The following is a 17,836-nucleotide window of genomic DNA, read 5'->3' on the forward strand; positions in this document are numbered from 1 at the left end:
ATTGCAGCCTGTTTAGAAGAACCTTTAATGCTGTGGCAGCTGAGGCTCTACAAATACACAAAGATATGTGAGTAGATTTCAACGCCGCTTGCATTAAAGTAGGTCTGAGCTCTGATGAACATGATGATAAGACCAAACACTCCTAAATGTTTCCCATTATTTATTTTCTATGTCATTTCCTGTTACTGCAGTGAGACATTTCATGAAGTTTAGTTAAAAAAACATATGAGGGGTCATTAATACCACAATGTTAACGTCAACTAACTTCTCACATCTTCAACAGCTGTATTTTTCATTTTAGTCCTTAATGTGAGCTTTATCTTTCAGACCATTTCCAAACAGCTGCAGTTTCTAAAATAAAGTACTAACTTATTGCTGTGTTTTGCACTAACAGAGTCTGACACAGAAAATATTTGTGGTCGCAGACAGTGTGTCCTGGACGAGGTCAAGAGCTCTAGATGCCAGTTTACAGACATGTGAGACTCCTGTGACTTTGCTGGTGTGCAGGTGCAGGAGACCTCGAACAGCCACAGTGATTATCCTGTCCATCAGGAGCGTCATTACAGAGGGAGGAGGCTGAGCTTTGTCCAGTCTGGTGTCTTTAAACCACGTCCATGATTGTTCTCTAACACTGGCCAAGCTGTTATTTAGCTCTAACTACACTCTTTCTGCAGGTGTAACCAGGTATAAGGTGTTGCTGTCTGTGCTGACGGGAGCGTCACATCAGAAAACACCTCATTCAGGTAAGTTTGCTGATGGATTAGTTGCTATTGTGTTTAATAGTTTTCTTATAATTAAAATCTTCTTTGATATCTCAGTAAAAAAAAAGCTTCCACGCTTAGTTCCATATTTTTATTTCCATAACATTTGTCACAAACATGCACATCCCCTTCTTATCCTCCCTCTGCTGCTCTGTGGCACTAATCACCTCTCATATTTTCCAGGAAATGGTAACATCCAGAGGATGCACCGATTCCAGAGGCGTGGATTCCCAGCACTGTTGTCTTCTTAAGGACAAATAGGCTCTTTGCCTTTAACTCTCCTGTAGCCCACTGTGCAGAGAAATGTAGTGCTAGCCTTCTGTTTTGTCGGCACATAAGAAGATGTGCCGTCTTCTTGTTTCTAATAATAGCCAATCTTATTTTTACCACACCGACGCCTTATTGCATTATGGATGCCTCTGGAATGGTGTCCCTTCAAGATAGCGTGGGAGTATTTCAGTAGAGGCTGGGGCCGCGCATCTCAGGGCTAAATGCTCCAGCATCATCCCAGTCTGCCCGCCTATAGCTGCAAGAGCATCTCATTTACCGGAGGCTGTTCCCGTGCCATGCCTGTAGTCTGAGTCCAGGCTCCGGTGCACGGGGATGCGCTTCTTTTACCCGCAGCTGAAGACTTGATTTTCTGCATGCCGGATTTAAGTCCACAGGAGCGCTATGCGGGAGTATAAGGTGGTGGTGCTGGGCAGCGGCGGGGTGGGGAAGTCCGCCCTGACGGTCCAGTTTGTCACCGGGACATTCATAGAGAAGTACGACCCGACCATTGAAGATTTCTACAGGAAGGAGATCGAGGTGGACTCCTCTCCGTCGGTGCTGGAGATCCTCGACACAGCCGGCACCGAGCAGTTCGCCTCAATGAGGGACCTCTACATCAGGAACGGCCAAGGCTTCATCCTGGTCTACAGTCTGGTCAATCAGCAAAGTTTTCAGGACATCAAGCCCATGAGAGACCAGATCATCAGGGTCAAAAGGTAGGATGCTGTCCACTTTATTATATTAACCACCACCACTGTGGCCTAAATATACACTGATGCAATAAAGCAGGGGGTGATTGAAAATGTTTTAGGCCTCTTAAACTGGGTATGACCCCACAAGTTGGATGTGATGGTGGGAGGGAAAGTTATTGTCACCTTCACTGTTCCTTATCAATTTCCTAATTATAAGCTATTCCTAAACTTACTGGAGTTTCCCCTGGAACCAGCCAGGGGCCAGTAAATGTCAGCGATCCCCACCTGGAAAGCACCAACAGCTCCTCTCCTCTCCCTCCTCTTCCTCACTCTCTCCTCCACTGCTTCGTGAGAAGCTTCCAACCAGCTCATGTGTTCTTCATAAGAGCCCAGCTGCGGCTCACCTGCCATACATCAACCCGCTGAACTCTGACTGGGTCTGATATTCTCTGTCTCTCACACATGACTAACTCTGGATGGCTTTGATCAGTTCAGTCCATTACTCAACAAATCCACTGAGCTCATCTCATGGCTGGGGGAGCTGTGAGAGGCAGAGTGGAAGAAAAGCTGTGATCTTTCCTTTTGCTGGTGACATATTGGTTTTCTTGGCTCTTAATTTGTTAAATGACACGGAGTGACTGCGAGGCCACGGCCACAGGCTGCAGGTTAACAACCAAAGCTTAATGTTATGAAGCTGATGCCTGTCTGGTTTTAGTATCATGACACTACAGGACAGATGTGACCGAGTCACACGACTGACAAAGGCTGAAGGATATTTGCTTTATGTCTGTGATTTATGCTTCAGTTATGAGCACAAATTCCAAATTCACTTCCAAATTCGAGTCCGGCTGTGTGGCCCTGTTGCACATCATCATTCTTTTCTTCTCGCCTCATTTCCTGACAAGGCCTAAATACTTAACAATAAAATACAAAAACAAGTTCAGTTTGTGGGTTTAGTGTGAGTACGTGCTGGACAGTTCAACTGGCCACTTAAATTTTATTGATGATTCTTCTTTGGCCCTGTTGTTTCTTCTGGGAACCACAACAGGGGACTACCTGCAGGACCCCAAACTCACAGGGCCACAACTGCAGAAAGTTGAACCAGATCTGAAACGGCTCTGGGTCATAATTTCCAAAAGACAGAAAAATAAAACAGAGCTCATTTAAAAAAAAAAAAAAAAAAATCTTGTGATGGCACACGTCTAATTTAGGAAAAACTGCCCCACACCTCGAATTCTGACGACTTTTCTTTTCTCAGTTGCTGTGTTGCTCCTTTCGGGCTCCTCGCTTGTCCAATTTGCAGCTTTTCATAATTTTTGAACACCACACAAACAAGGCCAGGCCGGTGGCACACTTATGTACCTAACTGCATACTGGGTTGTAATAATTCAGAATTTAATCTGTATAGTCTGGTGCAGTGCTGTTCAGCTCCGTCCCCGGGAGTCGGAGGAATGCTTCTATGGCACAGACGTCACAGGCCGAAGTGGAAGCAGGAGAGAGCGTCACAGCTGACGAGGCGCGGCGGGGACGAATCCATGAGGGGACTCCTTTGAAATGAATAATATAATGACGGCGTTCTGTCGCCTCCAGCCAGCCGCCACCCAAAGCAGCTGCCTACACTGCACCAGCCACCGCTGTCCTCAAGTGTATACCTATAAATAATTCATACTTTTATTTCACACTGTTCTGCGTTTGGAGTAGGGATCGTTACTGTATGTGCAAACCTGCAGATCAGTAAAGTCATCTGAAACACTCATTTCACTGCTTTAAGTTCAGCGAGCACATTTAAACTGACTCTTCATTCACTGGATGCACGTGAACAGAAACGTCAGTGTGTTTCTGCCTCTGTTGTTGCCTTCGCTGCCTGTTACCATAAGCTTCAGCTTGTACAGTTCATTTAACTAATTGGATTGTCATGCATTGTTTCAGAAATCACCACGCAGCGCAGACACACGCGTGTAATATCCCTGTCAGTTTATTTAAGCAGAGCAAGAACAGGCTCAGTCGGTCACTTTAACGCGTGCAGACCACCGGGAGCCATCTTTAATGAAACAAGCAACACCATCAGCTCCTGGTCTCCATTAGCTGTCTCCACGAGATCAGCCTCCCTCCTCCCAAACTTCTTGCTGAACCAGCAGCAGCAGCAGCAACAAGAACCACAAAGAGATATAGCATGTGCCCACTCACCAGAACATAATGGGATTGTGTTGGGTTGGAAGCCAAGAAGACATCAGGCCTCCATTAGACAGCCATATAAAACAGAATGCTTATGCAGGGCTCTGTGTGGGGGAAGCATGGGAAAGAAGTGAGATCCTATATGTTACTGTGCTGTTTGTGGTGCAGGTGGCTTGAAGCCACGGTCTCTTGCTGAGATGAGTCCACTTATCAGCCTCACCGTGTGGACTAACATGCAGGAGGAGGAAAAGATGTTTAGAGAAATAGCACGAAATTTTGGGAAATAGGCTAATTAGCTTTCTTGCTGACAGATGAGAGGACCTATACCACTCACGTGTCTCTTGCATGTAAAGGTTTTATAGTTCTGTCGGCCCAGGAGGAGGAAGCACGTTCAAAGCACTCAAGCTGCGTGTTCACGCTGCACTGATGCTGTGTCTAATAGCAGGAGGTGAGCATCACGCACTGCTGAGTGGGAATAGGGTGGAGAGACCAAAACTACGTTTCCCAGGGGGCACTTTGGTGTAGGTACAAAGCAACTTCCTGACCTCAGGCTTTTAGTGTTTGCCATCAGGAAGCAGAGAGTTGTTAAAGCAGCCTGCTTGGTTGAAAATGTGAACTTAAGGAGAGCGGTGAGAACGGTGAAGTGCTCAGACTTAACATATTTACTGCTCTGTGCTTGCTTAAGTGTTTTCTCCAGAGCTGACTTGCAGCTGTTTAGCAAATATCTGAAAACACATCCTTTCCCAGGCTTTTAGAAGACCAGAGAGGTAAATATATCACAACAAAGAGCAAAGATCAGACAAAAGTCAGGAAAATTAAGCATAATTTCTGCAGCAGAAATGTTTTTATCTTATCTCTTAGCTTGTTAATTATCTCACAACCCCTCAGATTTAATTTGTGACCCCTCAGGAAAAACTCGTCCCGCTTTGATCTGTATCGGGGATTTCCCACATTTAGATGATTATCACTTTTATATTCCAGATCCCAAGGGAACATTTAATGAGTGACAACATCAGTTGGAAATGCATTTTGGTACATTCCTGCTGCCAGGTTCATGACCATCTGGACCACGAACAACACTTAAGTTTCCAAAAAATCTCATTTGAGTTCATTACTGTTTTTTAAAACCAAAGAAAAACTCACCTCTTTGTTTCTCACTTTGGATTCTTGCCTTCATTTAACTGCTCCGAACAGCAGGAACAATAAAACTAATGAGGACTTGACTCCCATTCTCCCTATACAGTGTTTGCATCTGAAGTAAAAGAAAGTGAGTTTATGTGGCGATGGAAATAAAGCTTAGGGTTGCATCATAAAAAACAGACTCTACAGACCTTCTCCATCTGCTGCGCAGGCCTTCTCTTCTGTCTGTTTATCACAGGAATGTTTGCGGTTTGTTATTTTGTTTCCTCGCTTGCTTCCTCATGTAGCCGGGATGCGAAGGCGCCACAGAAACATGAGTTATAGAAGCTTTGTTCTCCAGCAGTAACACCCTTTGGGAGTTAAGACAGTGTAGGCGCTATAGGTCCTGTGATTTCTCTGCTACAAACAGACACATGCGTTAAAGCTGTGTCACACAGTGTAGCTGCTCCAACTGCTAATTAACAGCAGATGCAGAGAGCAGAAATGGGGCTGCAGGGTTGGAGGGCTTCATGTTGGAGATGCCTGACTGTTCTTTTGTAATCTGTGTGTGTGTTTGTGTTTGTCCGTGCTATGGGGCTTGTGAAAATAGGTAAATGAAGTCACTGTGGCTCTTTAGCGCAGCGGGCAGCATTAATAAGGCTGTTGTACCCCAAGGATAAGTGGAAAATGTAAAGTCCATCTTTTTTTGTGAGTAACACAGATTCTCTGTACATGGGAGGGTCTGTGTGTTTGCTGGAATAACACCCTGCGGAGGCAAATGACTAGTTTTTGTGTTTTAATGCTCAAATGGTTTCAAATGTGAAAGCGGGCCCAGACTTTTGGATCCCGCTGTGTAAACGTTATTCACGATTCCACACACGCGTTGTGAGGATGCAGCATTTCGACCTGTGTCTTTTCACAAATGGAGGCTCAGATGATGACGGAGTCAGAACACTGTGAAAGTCCTGCAGCTGAGCACACGGGCTCCCTCAGTACCATTCTTCCACAGCGATGTTTTAGAAAACACTACAGATTTTAATAACCATAACTCTGTATAATTTCATAAGCTGTCGGCCACCTGCTGTTGTCTGTTCCATAAACCCAACTCGACTTCTCTCATTTTGAAAACAAAAAGCTGTGTATTCATACAGCTTGTAGTTTCAGCCAAGCAATCCAAGCACATTCCAAGTGTGCTGATAATTCCCAGAATGCACGGCTGCCAACTCTGGTGTGACCAATAACAAGTTAGAAATGTTTGCTGTTTTCTCCCATTTCATATTCATACAGTGTGACACCACACTGGAGACCAACAGCAGCCATGAGGACACTTCTTAGCTCACAGTTAAGACTTGTAATGTAGATTGTGATAGTTCTTAGATACTGAGCACCACAGCTATACTCCACCGTTTAACCCCAAACACTGACTTGACTGACATATTCTTCAATGATACATGAAATCAGCCTCTAAATCCCTGTGGGGCAACTTCTCTTCTAGCTGTGCTGAGCAGTTTCAGTTTCTCCTCATATGGTGAGGAGGGATCGGTAGTTTGATGCTGCAACAAACAGTCTCAATACAAACTCCTACCCCACCCTGGAGACGCTGGCTCTCCCTGTGTCTTTGTAGTTATATATAGAGTTTCTCCTGCAAGGCTGTCAGATTGCATTTGTCTGTAATCTGATGGTGGTGCTCTCCTTGTTCACACTTCACACCCTCTGGACTTCTAGACACACAGGCCATGCGAGATGCTTGTCCTGCTGAGGTCAGCTGTTGCCTGTGTGTGTGTCTGTGTGTTGCACAGTGCAGTGGCTGTGGGGGGAAATGTCAAGCGGCAGGGAAGTCTTTGGCATTTGAGCCTCTGTGAGCGAGTTTTCTCTGCGACCAATCGGAGCAGAGATTGCTGACATCATTTTGAATCATGCACCTTTTGAGGAGCTTTTTCATCTGTGGTGAATTCCTCCAGAGGGGGTCAGAGGTCAGGCTCAGCCAGAGAGCAGCACCTCACAGGCTCTCACCGTCTCGCTCAAGGACACTTCAGCAGGTGCAGCAGGTGCTTGTGTGTGTGTGTGTCCTTCACACCGGGTCTTTCCCTCTATAGGACGCTCTCTGTGCTCGTTTCTCCACCTCTCTGCCGCCTGCACTCTTTGCCTCCAGCTCTCTGGCCCTCTTTAGCTCGGTGAGACGTTTGCCAGCTCTTTTCCACGCCTCAGTTCTTCTCCCAGCTGAACAGCATGGCAGCAGGCCACCAATTTGTAGATAAGAGCCCATTTCTCAATAGCACCAGCAGATCAATAAGACGGGCTCGGAATGCACTTACGAGTGACTGATTGTAGAGGCTATTAGGTGTCCTGTGCCATTACCTGTTGTGAGAATATATACCCAGTGTAATTGACATTCTGTAGTTATTTAATCAGAGGAAACATGAAGGGCGTCTAACTGAGATGAAATATATTCCACTGAGCAAATAGGGATCGAGATTTATTATTATACTACAGTACACAAGTACCTGTGTTTGTGCTGGAACAACTTTAGAGGACTAACATGTTACGGCTTTCCACAGGATTTAGGGACCTGGCTGATGTTGGGTCACAAAGGCCCGGCTTGCAGTCGCCATCTTTATTGACACAATACACACAATAGCCAAATCCAAATATGAGGTAGAAAACAGTTGTTTCCAAGGTACGAGGCCAATGTTCATGCCCCCCCCCCCCCCCCCCCCCCCCCATGTGAGAGCAGCACATTAGCTTTATTCAATTATTCAATAACCTGTTCCATTACTCTCCCCAGCCTGGTTTCCTTGTATTGATGGCTCACAGGGAAGAGGACTGGGATTGTCAGCCACACGCTGGGGAAGAAAGCTTTTGATCCGTTAAGACATGCTCAGTGCGCGATGGAAAGGATGCAGAGTGCAGAGCTAATGATTTTGAAGAAGAATTGCAAGCCATTAAATATACAGCCTCGCTAACGCCATGCTAACGTATGTATATAAGATATCCAGGAATAAACAGAGCATCACATCGTTCAAAAGAGGCAGCTTGTTTTTTTTTTTTTATGACAATTTTCTAATGGGACCGCCTACTGATATTAGACACCCAGGGAGTGATGGAGGCCTCCTGGGAAGCTGGAGCTGAATGTAGCTGTGTTTATCCCTCTCCTCTCACTCTATTGTGCTTTGTTCAAAACCCTTATTGTCTCAGCATCTAACTAATACAGTATGTAGGCCAACAATGTACATACACACACACTGTCACTGAATTATTCCCTCTGGTTTTCTCCCTTAGTTATCAGGAACTTCCTTTAGTCTCGGTCAGTAACACACGCAGCTGGGGGAGAAGGCAGCACATTTCAGATGTAACACTCGTCTGATGTGACTTTGTCTCTTATTTCCAGGTACCAGCAGGTGCCGGTGGTGCTGGTGGGTAACAAGGTGGACCTGGAGGACGAGAGGGAAGTGTCCCCCAGCGAGGGCCAGGCGCTGGCGGAGGACTGGGGCTGCCCTTTCATGGAGACGTCGGCCAAGAGCAAGACCATGGTGGATGAGCTTTTCGCCGAGATCGTCAGGCAGATGGACTTCTGCCCTCTGCCGGACCGGAGGGAGACCTGCTGCCCCGCCTGCAGCTTACAGTAGCAGTCGATCAGTCTGCTGGAGGGGTGATGGATGGGAGGAGAGCAGAAATTAGAATGCAAATTAATTCATGTTAGATAGACTGAAGATGGAGGGGTTTAAACCAAACAGCCACTCCTGCTTTCACTGTTTCTACCTGCTTTCTGTATCTAACAGTTCAAGCCTTTGAGTTGGTTAAGAGGCATTCTGGGAAATGTAGGAAATCATGTAGCAGAAGTAGACAAAGCAGCACTCATCACTCCTCCGACACAGGGTGGATTTTTCCCCTAAAAGGAAAAAAAAAACAACACTTGACCTCCTGCATCCATCACCATCCTCCTGATTAGCAAGATTGAATTTTCGGGGTTTCCCAAAGGCAGCATGGTGCCAAAACCATCTATAAAAGCCATTGACAAAGCGGATCATAGTGCTAAATGCATTTGGGAAACCAGCCACAGGTCAAAGCAGGGATGGCAGAGTGCTCAGCAGTTCTATTTGTCCTGTTTTCTTTTGCTCGTGTTTTTCTTTTTGCACTTTTGGGACTTTATGACAGTGCAAAACCAATCACCACCAAGTATCTGAAGGGATGTCACCACTGTGAAGCAGTCATACTGGAAGTTGATTATACAGCAGGCCCGCCTAACTATGAATGAATGAACAGATGAACGAATGTCTAAAAAGGAAACTGCACCTTTGGGGAAATTCATTCAGAAGATCCCAAATGTTGACATACTGTGGATGACGTGTGCATGAAGTTGTAATGTCACACTGACATTGAGTACAATCAATCTCACCCAAAGAGACAGCATCGATCAATCAACCAACCAGTCAGTCAGTCATCATTAAAACGTACGGACAGTCGTCTTCACACCTTACAGATGATACAAATGCCTTGTTACATTGTATGAAGTGAACATCAGTGTCAGTGTGTAGTTCATTTATCTCAAGTCACATCAGATATGTTAGTGGTTCAATGTCTGAAACACTTATTTTCAACAAAAATAAATCTTTATGCACAAATTTGTCATGTTTATTTATTTCATTTGATGTCACTCGTTGAATCCTTATATTTTCCTTCATTTGAGCATTTTGTAAAAGCACTTACCTCTCTCGTTTTACTTTAACCTCCAGAGGTCATGGGATTTGCACTCATTGTGAAAATAGCCTTTCAGCTTTGCTATTCAGCAGTGATCTGGCTCCATCGCCGCCTGCGTCGAGATGATTTATGATGTTTTGGTTCTGCGGCTGTGTTCCCTGGCCCCCGTGTCCTGCTGCTCCTGCTTCTGTCATTAGTGCCAACACGTTGTGCTGATTCTGGTCCCAAAAAATCCAACGAGCATTTGTCAAATTCTGAGCGCCATTAGAGTCCATTAGAGGATGAAACTGAGGACATGTGAGACTTTACAGCCAAGATCAAAACTCTGGATTCCTTCCAGTCAGCGTAAGAGCAACAATCCTTCAACACTTATGAAAAAGAGACTGAGGCACATCAGAAATAAACTATATGGAAGCCATAAATAACAAAACCTTTTACAAGTGCTCATAGAAATATCAAATAAATATTGTACAGAGATAATATTATGTTGTTAGGAACTGTCTTTGATGAAGATCATACTAATACAGATCATTTTTATCTCTCTGTACATTACAGTGATAATTGCAGGGTCCAGTTTACAGGAGCTTCATTGAAATGAATATCAACAGCGACACCTGCTGTTACAGACGAGAACCGCAGTTCCTTTGGAGGTCTGACGTGGAACCCTTCAGCGTCTGACGTCCTTCCTGTACGGAACTATACTCACGTTGCGCCGGAAGCAGCAATGGCGACCTTCAGTCGCTGCTGTTTGTAGCACACGTTTATCTATTTGTGCTTCTGTAGCTATTTCAGCTTCTTTCTTTTTTTTTTTTAACTTAGCCGTAGAAATATTTGTCAAAATGGCGACCAGGACCGTGTGCCAGTTTTTCCAGCGGCGTAAGTAACGGTTTGCTAACGATACCGGTGTAGCATTAGCATGTGAGCCTGCGAGGTTTCTAATGACATCTTGCAGCATCTTACTGTGACAGTGTGGATAAAGATGCCTCTTTTCACAGCAGACAGTTTGACTTCACAGAGCAGGAAAAGTGTGTGTTTAACTGATAACATTGGTGTTTTTTTATTAGCATTAAGTGACCCGGTAGGTTACTGCAGTGAGGGGCTCTGCTAATTAAATGCACCTGTGTTTTTGTCCTGCTGCATCACTAATGTTGCTACGTTAGCATCTTGTTTCTGACAGTAATTAAGAAGTTAAAGCACTTATACGAACTTCCAATTTACATACAGTGGAGCCTACACTTCCCATAATGCAACTCCCAAAGTTTTATCCTGTGGTTGCTTCTTTGGTGGGATGTCCCTCAGAATGTAAAAGTTATACATTAGTGAATCCTCTTGTCCTCCTCTTGTCCCCCCCTCTCTGAAGGTTGTGCATCTGCTGCAGCGGCTGTGCGTCCATCAGCAGCTGAGGTCCGCAGCCACCGCAACGCTGTCTTCTCCAGAGAGCAGGCCAGACAGAGAGCTCTGTATCCCCGCGTCGAGAAGATAGAGGTGTCCCTGCAGGGCCCGGGCCTGGACGGCACAAGGCTCATCATGAACAGAGGGATGTCCACTCCACTGAGCTGTGCCAGACGTGAGTGAACGGGAGTATGGGGCTTTACCTGTCCCTGAACCTTTAACCTTTACTGAAACCAGGTGTAAAGTCAGCTCAGGTCTTCTGACATAAACACTTAATTCTATGAGAAACTAAACGCCTCACCTCCATTTGCATGTATTAATAATAATGCATTTCTACATGTTTCTCCATAAATACATACTTGTTTTGCACTTGGTTTAACTCTTCTGTGTTCCCCTCAGACTTGACAGAGCATCATGTGACCAGTTCAGCTCTGGCCCTGGTAGACGGGGAACTATGGCCTCTCCACCAGCCCCTCACCCACTCGTGCTCACTCACCCTGCTCACATTTAAAGACAGTGACCCGACGCTGGTCAACCAGGTACGTTTACAACAAAAAATGTTATTTTGTGTAATGGAATTTCTGATTGCTGGGGACATTTATCTCCTGTTTAGCCACAAATAAAGCTGTAGCTGTTTGTGCTCATGATATTTTTCCAAACAAGGCCTACTGGCGTTCCTGTGCTGCCTTGCTGGGTCATGTGCTGGAGACTGCCTTCAAGGACGACTACACTGTGGAGCTGCTCGGCACGCCAGAGGTGCCAGGTAGAGGAGCTCCTCTTCCTGTCAGACCAGACATCAGAGACCAGTAGAATTTATCTTTGCTCAGTGAATCAGTGAGGCTTTTCATGTTTTTCCCCACAGTCACTTCAGGAGCCTTCTGCTGTGATGTGGCACTCGACCCTCAGCTGGATTCATGGACTCCCTCTGAGGTGTGTGTGTACCAGAAACATTTTCTGGTATTAAACAGTAAAATATGAAGGATGTATGTTTCCATCAGCTGGTGCTCGAGCTTTGTTTTAACATGTAAATGTATTTGAAAAATTTGTTGTGATTGTTTGTAATTTCAAAAAAGTTTGCTGCCTGAAAGACGAAGTGAACACGAAGCTGGAGGGCGTTGTTTGTTGTTCTGTCCAAAACAACAGAGGCTGCAAATATCAAGACAAAGAACCTTCTCAGACTGCTCCTGCTGTCGGTTTTGGCCTAAATAAAGTTATTGTTGTGTGAATTTGTATTGTGTCCCTTTGAAGTGAAGCTTCTGTTTGTTGTCAGAGGTAGAATGACTCAGAGCTTTTGTTGGTTTGTATGTTTGATTACAGGATCCTGGATCTCTTGCTGTACCTCATCCTGTGTGGTTACTTTTTTCTCCAGGAGTCACTGCGCTCTCTCACCCGAGGGGCCCAGCACCTGATCCACCAGGACCTGGCCTGGGAGCCTCTGGAGGTGGTGCCGCCTGTGGCGCTGGAGGTCTTCTCACACAGCAGGTAAACTGTTCACCTCTGATGCTCCTACACATCTCTTCTCACTGCTCTTCGACCACAGCATTGAACTTTCTCTCTGTCCTTCCCAGGTGTAAACAGGAAGAGGTGGAACAGAAAGCAGCACAGAATCCCAAAGGCACAGTGATGCTCTACAGGTGACATATCATCCATATATATATCTAAAGAAGTGTGTATATATTGTGCATCTCTCACCTAACCTCCCACAACCACACATTTTTTTCCTGTAGATGTGGTGATCATGTGCTGCTGAGTGGGGGCCCTCTTGTGGCCAGGACAGGCCTGTGCTCCCAGTACGAAGTGACGGCCCTTCACAACCTGGGCCAAGGACCCTGGGGTCTCCACCGTCGGGCGCAGGGCCTCTCGCTGCCTCTGCAGCTGCAGGTTGGTACATGTGTGTTGAATATGACGAGGTAACACGCTGAGGACTCTTTCCTTTGTGATGTTTTCTTCCTTGTTTTTCCTCCCCTCTTTTGTATGCCTACTGTTTGTTAGTGGTATTTTAAAATCTTGATTAATGTCGACTTAAAAGTGAAACTGTAATCATTCTAACCCACTTAAAAAACATCTTGTGTGTGGATCAATTGGCACCTTGACTTTAATCAAGCTCATTTTTCATTGTCACAGTGATTATGCAGCAGTCTGCTGCGCTTATCCCCTGAGATTATTAATAACATCTGTGTTGCTATGGAACAAAAAAAGGATCATATATAACATTCAAAGCTCCTTCTCATATTAATGTTTGTCCTTAACAGATGCACAGAAGAGCATGGAGCAGTAAAAGTGCTTTATTGGCATCGACATGTGCCTGCAAGTCACGTTTTCTTTTTTCTTTTTGCAGGCTCACCACACAGTCTGGAGGAAACTGAGGCAGCGGGCAGAGAAACTGGTGAGAACGATAAACATCTCAGTTTTCTACCTCACGCACTCATTCAGTGACATCAAAGCTCACAGAAGGAGGGCTGTAAGTGTTTTGGGGCACTGGGCAGGTCTAGATGCTGGATACTTGTCCAAATTACTGTCTGTTCCACATTCAGCCTGCTCCCTGGCTGCAGCCGTCACTCCAGATTTCACAAAGTCGCCAGAGGTTAGGATTTAACACGGCTATTTTTATTGCAATGCATTTATATTTTGGCAAAAAAAAAAAAAAAAACAGAGAGAGGAGATGCAGAGTGGGCTGTGGTGTTCAGGAAAAACCAGGTCTGATTCTCCTCATGAAGGACAAACCGCCGTTTTCTGAACTCGACATCAAAGACACAGACTCTAACTCAAGATCCAAGGAAGAAGTATTTTTAAATCTCTCCAGCTTCAAGGCTCTTATTCTAGATGTTGTAAATCGTGACGCTCAGATTGATGCAGAGTTGATTCCACGTTCGACTCGAGCTGTAAAGAAGAAGCATAAATTCTTCAAATTCAAACTAGGCTACGAGTTAATTTTGGATGGAGCCATCTAGGCGAAATATATTTTGCTTCAGCCTTCCTGGCATCCTCTGTGCATCACTGATTGCGTAATGAAAAAAAAAAAAGATGTACTCATTAATAGACACACTTGATTTGGCAACTGATGACATACTGTGCTCTGTGGCCTACATTTTATTTTCAGAGATTTAGATATTCGGGGAATTGAAATAGCACTTTTTTTTTTTTTTTTTTAATTTAAGACAAAAGTATGGACGTCGGAGTTGGACCAACATTAAAAGTGTCTTTCTGGAGTTTTTACAAGCACAGGATTAGCATGCAGAGCTGCAGCAGGGCCGAGTGGACATCAGTTTTACGGCCTGAGAGGACACAGTTCATATTATCACCTTACACAATAATGTTTTCTGTGTTGAGTGTGCTTATGATGTGTATGGAGGGCAGCCGTCTTGTCCTTTTTGTCCCATGTGTTAACAGAATATCACCCACACTAATCAGTAGAGGAGCTATAAACAGAGACAGTCGTAGAACCCACCTGAAGGACATTTATACAGCAGTGTTTCCAGTGTGCGTACGTAAACCGAGCCTAATTCACAGACTTCAGATGCTCTCTTCTCCCTGTAAAACCAGAAGACAGAAGCTTGTCTCGTCATGGTAACTGCCGGTTTCTCGTTCACGGGGAAAAACAAAAGTGAGAGACATGAAGTCACAGTATCGAACAGCGACGAGGCCGGGGTTAAAAACCCTGTAAACTTGTAATTTACAGCATGAGCTTCCTTTGGAGAGGCTGCCTCGGTGTCAGGTATTCAAACACTGCATTCATTAAATGTCTGGCAGTGTTTTAAATTACTACCTACACAGTACGGTGTAATGATTCAGTACATGTGGGGTAAAATACTGCGGCAGGGAAGAAGATGGAGAACAACTTTAGCACTGCTAAAGCACTGCTAAAGCACTGCTAGCATCCTCATACCCAGAATGCAACACTTTTTCCCCCTTGTGTGTGTGCACAGTTACAGTAAGTGTATCAGTATTGTATATTTATAGCATATTTGTATATCTAAAGTTCTTATCTATGTTGTTAACTACTCTCTGCTGCTATTCAGGTCACGTCTCAGTAGTAAATGAGATAACAAGCCCCGAGAGTGAGTTTGCCTTAGGTCGAAACAGTCAGCGGAGACAGAAGCTTAGGAAGGATAATCCTGCTAGTTTTGTCCATCGTTTCTAGCTTTCATGATAACATTGTGCTCACTAAAGAATTCTGCTACAACAAAGTCCAACCGGGCGGGAAAGTTAGAAACAAACTGACAGTTCAGCCAGATCATGTGAAGTAAGTAAGTTTGAAGGATTTCTTATAGATGTTTCATCGTTTATTTACTCTCTTATTTCAGTGTATGTCTGCAGTTTTAAAGACTGGATTACACATGATGTGTGTGTTTCCCCTGCTTAGATGTAGGTGGTTGACACCTCATAGTCTAATGCAGGTCTGTACAGCAGCCCAGCTTTTTGCTGTTGTTTAGATTGTAAAGTTGAAAGGTTTGTGTGATTTTTGTCCACCAGCTCTACGTGCCACCGTACAGAGCTCACTGGAAACAGGTTTCTAAAAGCACCGAGGCGTGGGCGGTTTGTGTGCCGGCTGCAGGCTGCAGGGAAGCATGTCCCCCGTCTGCCTCCAGCTGGCGCTCAAACACGGCCGCCCACACTGCGAACACATTCTCCCAAATTTTCCCTGTGGTGAGCATCATGCCCCCACACCCCTTTAACATCTCTGTGGAAGTCTCATTTTAAGGATTAATTTTAAGCCATTTCTGCTTAATCAAACATTCAGCAAAAAGAGAAATGAGTTCTGAGAGAGGAGGTAATAATTATTAAACTGTGAACATAATAATCAACATTTGGCTTTTCCTTTTTTGTTTTTGCGCAGGTTGAGACGCCGAAACCTTAAGAAGCGACTCCACCGCCTCTTCTTGACACAACTCCATGCCGGACCAGCCATTAGCAACCTCTGTGCAACCTTCCACACAAGCATACACACTTTGACATGTATCTTATTGTATTGTTTGAATAAATATGGAATAAAATATCAGTTGAAACCACTTCCACCCATTTCTTTCTTACAGAAAGCAGCATAAATGGAAGGGAACAGTTTCCTTTGACCCCGTCATCACACAAAACACAGTTGTCTTTCCTGTGTTGTGTGTGTGTGTGTGTGTGTGTGTCTTGAAAGTAAGATTTTAACACTCCCTTGTGGGGGGGTGGGGGCTGGGTTTATAGCTGTTCAGCTGATTGTGGGCATGTAGGAGTGTGAAAATGGAAATGTGTTTGTGTGCTTGTCTGTGTGTGTGTCAGCAATTTGCTCAACAAAAAAAGCAGTGTGTGTGTGTGTTGGCTGAAGGTCAGGCCGTGCAGCTGTTGTGTCTTATCACTCGTCAAACAGGTGGCTTTCAATCCTCAGAGTGTGTTCAGAGGCAAGTGTGAGAAAGTGAGAGCAAGCCTGAGGATTCAAGGTTTCTCTCTGACGTTTCTCCTCCAGGATTCCAGGCGTGTTACCACGACAGAGACAACACTCCTGCTTTCTGCTGGAGCGCGGCCTTCTCTCTTCTGACCACACCCCTGCTACTGTGCATCTTTGCTGTACAGAGATGCTGTAATTATAACTTTGAATCAGACTGTTTGGTACCACTTTCTGATAAGATACCGTTTACTTTGGCTTCTAATTTTCTTTATTTTAGCTTATAACTTATCTACAGAGCGTTGGTAAATTAGTTCAGCATCATGGGAAATGTGTGTGCTTATTTGCTTTCTCGCAGAGACTTAGATGAGAAGAGCGATACCACTCATGTCTGTACAGTAAAAATAAAGCTACACCCAGTGGCTGATTAGCTGGAGACAGGGGGAAGTAGCTCGTCTGGCTCTGTCAGGCTCTTAAAAAACAGCACCAGCACCTCATTATAAAACTCATTATTCAACATCATGTAGTATCTTGTTTGTTCACATACCAAAAAATCCAAATGTGATTTTCCTGGAAGTTATGTGTTGAAACTATTTCTTGTCCATCCCAGAAGCCGTTTGCCAAGAAACCGTTAAAACATCATAATTCTCCCAGTTCTGTAGAAAGGACCGAGATGAGTCAGGCGAGCTGGTTCCCTCTGTTTCCACTCTTTGTGTTCATGTGTTCTTCAGTGTTCTCATCAGTCTCTTGAGCATGTGAGTATGTGCACTTCCCAAAATGTTGCAGGCATTATTCACAACTAACTGTAGTACCAGTAGTTTTTAAACCATGGTACGCTGAACTCACCATGTGTGTCACTGTACAGGTGGTTACAGACAGCTGGTAATGTTTAATGACAAAGAAAATGGAGCAGGTCCCACAGAGTTTGCATCCCTCCCCCATGTGTTTGTCACTGATCCCTGTCTGACATTCGAGCCTCTGGCCCCCTGTGTGTCTTAGAACGAGGCAGAAACGGGACAGACAGGTCACGTAAAACTGAGTAAAACATCCATTTATGGTCAGATAATCCGAGGAGTGTTGTAATGTTGTTTCTCAATAACTGGAAACTTTCTTTCCTGCGTTTAATCACCATCAGCAGACGGCTGAGGATTGCGCTCACCCGCAGGTCAGAAAAGTTAGCCGCTGTGCAGCTGTTGCGCAGCCTCAAGCATCCTCCTACCCCCACCCCAAGACACTGACAGTGTGTGAGACACACCCAAGCACATTTGCCTCAGACTCACAGCCAGTCGCACCACCAGTGCTAGTTGAGATGTTTGAATCGCTGCCCTGAATTCCTTGCTGCTGTAGCGATCGAGAGGCGTTTA

The 17,836-nt window shown here is 44.9% G+C and overlaps 2 protein-coding genes across 2 annotated transcripts; both read left to right on the forward strand.

Annotated features, from left to right (window-relative positions):
• The first annotated feature begins 620 nt into the window (after nucleotides 1-620).
• On the forward strand, nucleotides 621-9,630 carry LOC121178085 (ras-related protein Rap-2a-like). The gene is made up of 3 exons (XM_041032596.1): nucleotides 621-743; nucleotides 945-1,747; nucleotides 8,406-9,630. Exons 2-3 carry the CDS (start codon nucleotides 1,434-1,436, stop codon nucleotides 8,641-8,643), a joined length of 552 nt encoding a protein of 183 aa, XP_040888530.1. The 5' UTR covers nucleotides 621-743; nucleotides 945-1,433; the 3' UTR covers nucleotides 8,644-9,630.
• Nucleotides 9,631-10,419: 789 nt separating this feature from the next.
• Nucleotides 10,420-16,116, forward strand: mrpl39 (mitochondrial ribosomal protein L39). Its single transcript, XM_041032595.1, has 10 exons — nucleotides 10,420-10,591; nucleotides 11,076-11,282; nucleotides 11,507-11,646; nucleotides 11,771-11,870; nucleotides 11,970-12,037; nucleotides 12,477-12,589; nucleotides 12,676-12,741; nucleotides 12,835-12,988; nucleotides 13,446-13,493; nucleotides 15,945-16,116. Exons 1-10 carry the CDS (start codon nucleotides 10,555-10,557, stop codon nucleotides 15,963-15,965), a joined length of 954 nt encoding a protein of 317 aa, XP_040888529.1. The 5' UTR covers nucleotides 10,420-10,554; the 3' UTR covers nucleotides 15,966-16,116.
• Nucleotides 16,117-17,836: the final 1,720 nt, after the last annotated feature.

The sequence above is a fragment of the Toxotes jaculatrix genome, chromosome 24 (assembly GCF_017976425.1).
Source record: "Toxotes jaculatrix isolate fToxJac2 chromosome 24, fToxJac2.pri, whole genome shotgun sequence".
NCBI classification, from domain to species: Eukaryota; Metazoa; Chordata; class Actinopteri; family Toxotidae; genus Toxotes; species Toxotes jaculatrix.